At 34.7% G+C, this 5,179-nt stretch overlaps 1 protein-coding gene across 1 annotated transcript in view; it reads right to left on the minus strand.

Annotated features, from left to right (window-relative positions):
* Window positions 1–1,113: 1,113 nt before the first annotated feature.
* Window positions 1,114–5,179, minus strand: part of LOC117176639 (roquin-1) — a 26,383-nt gene continuing 22,317 nt past the window's right edge. Inside the window, exons 9-13 of the mRNA XM_033366893.1 lie at window positions 2,173–2,423; window positions 1,983–2,090; window positions 1,696–1,907; window positions 1,488–1,606; window positions 1,114–1,259 (exon numbers count right to left, since the gene is read on the minus strand). Of these exons, the coding sequence (XP_033222784.1) occupies window positions 1,114–1,259; window positions 1,488–1,606; window positions 1,696–1,907; window positions 1,983–2,090; window positions 2,173–2,423 (836 nt within the window). The remainder of the gene's footprint in view (window positions 1,260–1,487; window positions 1,607–1,695; window positions 1,908–1,982; window positions 2,091–2,172; window positions 2,424–5,179) is intronic.

The following is a 5,179-nucleotide window of genomic DNA, read 5'->3' on the forward strand; positions in this document are numbered from 1 at the left end:
TCTATCCCTTCCACACACTACTCCTTTCCCCTGCCGAGTGAGTCACGCCTACCCCGAAAGGGAAATGGCTTAATGGTGTAATAATAATAATAATAATAAAAATATTATGTCACTATCTTAATATTGTTATTAGTATTAATTATTAATTAATAAAAAAATTTTAATATTTTTTTAATGTTAGTTTAAATTACGAAACAAACAACATAATAACAATACATATTAATATCACCACTTGATATGAAACTTGATTTGAACTTCCCTTAAAAAAAAAGAAACAACTTGGCTTAACAGGAAGCGCTGCTCTGCTCTAATACCGTGAACTTAGCCGAGCGAAATTTCCAAGCGCCCCCACGAACTTTTTCGTTGAGCCTCCTTGCGATTTACCTGTATGGCGTAGGTCGTAGGCCATGCCTCCTGCCTGTTGACAGAAAGCGTGGCCTAAAGCAAATTGCAAGGAGACACACCGAAAAAGTCCGTGGGGGCTCTTGGAAATTTCGCTCGGTTAAGTTCAAGGTATTAGATCAGAGCGGATCCTGCTATTAACCCACTAACTAGTGGGATCTTTGCATAAACGTTCGTACTTTTAGGGTAATAAGGTTATGCCCTGCTTGAAACTCGTGAAATCTTAGGAAATAAATCAAGAGACGCCTGCGATATGCGACTGATAAATAGTTACACTATACCCCGGAGTTTTCTCTACGGGCGATAGTTTCTTTTGGCAAATTCTCATAGCAAATAATGTATTATGAAAATAAAAATATCAAAGGAGATTCCACTCAAAACCTTTGGTATGTCTGTTTGGCTCACGTCCTCCCCATATTTGGCAGGAAATATTGCAACAAGTTTCTGACACACAGTTGGGCCTTCGTGCTATTGCTTCATATCATGATTTAAACATATTTAATTAGCAAAACAGTGAATACGAACTCACTTCTATCAATATTATTTCACTATGATTAGGAATTAATTATTCAGTCTAAGTTTTTTTTTAAATATTGTACATATTGAAATTTAAAACTTTTATCCAATAGTTCCGCGTTGTTCTTAAAAGAGGAGCACTACTGGAATCGGGACAATACTGGGAAGCCTGTAAGTATAAGTTGCATTGGAAACTTACTCTTTTGACATACAATCTTGTCTCGAGAGCTGCATATGGGAAGGTTGCTCTGGTATATTTCGACTCAAAGTAATAAACCCATCACCCAAACCAGGACTTGCGACGGGTTGAACTTCTCCATTTGCATTAATGGTGGTAAAAGCTACATAATAAAGTTTTGTTAAAAAAATCGTTTTTAGAAATTTAAAAATGCTAAATTCGTCTTAACACGCGTCTGAACTCTTGTTATTGTTAAAGAAATACATATCAATCTTAAGAATTCAATTTAAGAAACTGCACAGTGTTTAAAAGTTAAATGTTAAAACGTTAATTTTAATGTTAAACTTTAAAAGATTAATTTAATATTATTTTTTCTATTAAATTTACTTACGTTGATGGCCATAATACCAAGGAGCTATTGGACTAGTTGCAGACACAGGACGTATTGTCGGAATAGGAGACGGAATACCTTCGCCATAAAAACCAGTCTGCTGAATACCATTGGCTGGCCTAGAAATAAACAGCAACATAACAACCAAAACAGCTAATTTGCATTAATCGAATATTCAAAATGACTATCATCGCTTTAAATTGTTTACCTGAGAACCGTTTTCGACAGTCTAGAAATCGGACCGTAGTTACTGGCAGTTGAGGCATCAAAAGGTACGAATTCATCATCGAACAATAACGACTCCGGACGACGAAAGCTATTATTAAAATTCATATTGGTGGCTGATGTAATTTGATTGCTAGGAGCGTTAGTCCAAATCGAAAAGTTCGGTGCTAATATATCTCCTTGTATATCGTAGTTCTAAAAAAAATATCAAAATTTTAAGATATGCAGAACATTTTTCGATTATCCAGTTAACAAATAAATATGAAATACCGTTTTCATTGGAGGGGTCGTTTGTTTTCCAACGATATTTTCAAGTTGATTTATTATCTCCATCTTTCGCTGCAGTAACATTGCTAGAGTTTTCGCCATTGTCCTCTGCTGTAATATTCGCGAAGATTAAATTAAATTTTCGGAAAAATACGGAAGATGTATAAAATTGAAAATAATATATATGTTTTACCTTTTTATTATTGTTCTGTTGGCTATTTTGCACATTCGTTGGAATCTGCATTGGATCCCAAATATGCAGATTAGCAGCTGAATAGTCTAAGGGCATTCCAGGCACAATATAATGCGAGTGTTGCATGTCTACATTTTTAGGAGGAACTATGTGAGATAATCCTTGAGGAGGAGGCAGCATATAGTTGGTCAGAGATCCAATGAAATTATTTTCATTAGTAACGGTGGCATGTTGAGCGATTGAGGTAAAGCCTGAAAGAAAATAGTTGAGTAATCTGAATAATCTAAAAAAGGGTGGTTAGCCACTCAAATTTCAGAAAAAAATTCCCGGCTATTTCCCGGTCAAAAATTATACTTTTCTCTTCTGAATTTCAGGCGTTTAAATATTAATTATACAATACTAATTGATATATTATATCAACCTTGAAAATGATGAAACATTTTATAACTCCAAGGTAAAATATAACGAAAAATATTTTTAAAATAGTCTAAAAACTATTAATTTATTACATAATAAACCATAGGTCGATCGTAGCTTATAATATTCGTGTTTTTGTGCATATGTATAAAAAATGGAGATTTTGGGGTTTTGATTGCAAATCGAGATGCTACATTCTATACTTCAATCGTTTTTCACTATAGGTGACTAAATAAATCGACCCTTCTACAACAGAAACCATATTGACACACAGCGAGAACATTGTAGGCATCTGGGCTTAAAGCTTGACAACTCAGCAAAAAAAAAAGGTAGCGTAATAAGTTAATAGTCATTTGAAAGCTTAAAGTATTCTACGTGAATAAGCTTAGACGTTATTGTAAAAAAATTTTTGTGCTTTGCCGACTGAAAAATATAAAGAAAAAGTAATTAATTTTTGGCACATTTCAGAAGAGTCAAGTTAAAACATTATTTTTTTGATAAAAGAGGCCAAGCGCAAAATTTGAAATAATTCATGAATATAAAAGAAAAAATTTCAGTTAAGAAATTTGAGAAATATCAAAAATTGCTGCTTAAAATTACAAAAATCTGCAACTGTACTATCTTTACTGCTAATGAAGATATCAAAGCGATTCAAACTTAAAATTTTAACGGGTAGGCTCTGCAATTATTTAATATCTCCGGAAAGCATGTGACGGCTCTTGCTTTTGTGAAAATCGTTATATTTTTAGACCTTTTTTTTGTTGGAAAGAAAGTGTTTAAAGGCAGGAACGGCAGCAAAGAAAGGCACCTCCGCTGGTTTCTAAAACCTACCTTCCCACACAGAAAATTGTCCGAAAATTTCGAAATTTTCACGAAAAAAAATTAAATAAACAGTCACATCTTTCCTGGAGATTGTCAATAATCACAAAGCCTTTGCGTTGCAGTTTGGAGTTCGAATCGCTTTAATATCTTCATTGGGACTGAAAGTAGTACAGTTGTGCAATAGTGTAATTTCAAGCAACAATTTTCATTATTTCTCAAATTTTTTAGCTGAAATTTGTTCATAAATGTTTTCAGCATATTCATGGATTTTTTCCAAAATTTTTTCCCTTGTCCCTTGTATAAACAATAACGTTCTAAAGTTGAATCTTCTTAAATGTGCCCGAAATTCTTTACTTCTTTTTTTACATTTTTTAGTCAGCAAAGCACAAAAACTTTTTTATATTAACGTCTTTAAACTTTATTTACGTAGGACACTTTGAGATTTAAAACGACTATTAAATTATTACATTACCATTTTTGTGACTGATTTATTAAGCTTCGAAGCCAGATTCCTAAAATTTTCTAGCCGACAGTAAGGCTTAATATCTCTGCTTAATATTTGCAAAAAAAGATTATTATCACGAAGTAAAAGGAGACCGCACGCCATGTATTTCACCTGGCGCCAATTCGCAATCGCCTGTCCTCCGGTTTTCTCCATCCATAGCGAGATTTATTCGCAGATGAAGGCGGGAAAGAGAAAGCGCCAGGAAAAATACCCCCAATAAACGTTATTGTAGATAAGGCTGACCACCCCTACACAGTTCTACACAAACCATTAAAAGATTATACTAAATTTAAATCAATAGTATACAATCTCGGGTCAGATATATAATCTATTCGAGTTTCCCATCTCGAAGAATATAGAAAAATGATCACCAGCCTAGAGCAGCAAGGATTTCAATATTATTTATATAAAAACATTGAATCTCCACCCATTAAACTAGTGATTAGAAATATCCTTATCGCGTTCCCGGAAGACTCAGTTCTCTCCGAACTAAAAGAGGAAGGGTTCAAAATCACGTCGGTTGCTCGAATGAGGAGCCGGCAAACTAAAAAAGCCTTACCAATGCTTCTGGTAACGTTGCTAAATACCCCTCAAGCAAAAGAGCTTCTTAATCTGAAGTATCTTGTTTTTATAAAAATAAAGGTCGAGCCCTACGTAAAATCTAAGGAAACCTTCCAGTGCTTTAAGTGCCAAAGGTTCCACCTCTGACGTATGTCATGCAACTCCACGATGTGTGAAGTGCGGTGGAACGCATCAGAGTTTTACATGCAAAAAGAATCCTGAATCGCTGGCAACTGGTGCCAACTGTGCTGGAAACCATCCCGCTAATTACAGAGGCTGTTCTGCTTTTAAAAAAGCTTCCAGGAAACCCATCATTAAACAATAAAAAACTAATAATACGCGTAAAGAAACGGTACCTATTAAACCACCTGTTCAGACTGCCCAAAAAGATAATTATACACGTGAATACACCACACCAGTCAGTGCCCAGCTACAGAAAAAAGTAACGCTTTATAGCACTGTAGTCGCCTCTACTTCCAAAGCAAATACGATCAAACCTCAAACTATTTAAACACCCAAAACTCCGAAAATTACTAGCACTCTGCGCTAACGCACCTATCGCCAAGAAAACTCCAGGTCAACAAAATAAAATTACGCCAACTATTGTCCATACTAAAAATACTCACTGTCAGGATAACAAAGGAAACCTTGTAAATCTACTAAAAAGACCTACAACCTTAACCACTGATATTATTGAGGGGG

The sequence above is a fragment of the Belonocnema kinseyi genome, chromosome 7 (genome assembly GCF_010883055.1).
Source record: "Belonocnema kinseyi isolate 2016_QV_RU_SX_M_011 chromosome 7, B_treatae_v1, whole genome shotgun sequence".
Taxonomy (NCBI): Eukaryota; Metazoa; Arthropoda; class Insecta; order Hymenoptera; family Cynipidae; genus Belonocnema; species Belonocnema kinseyi.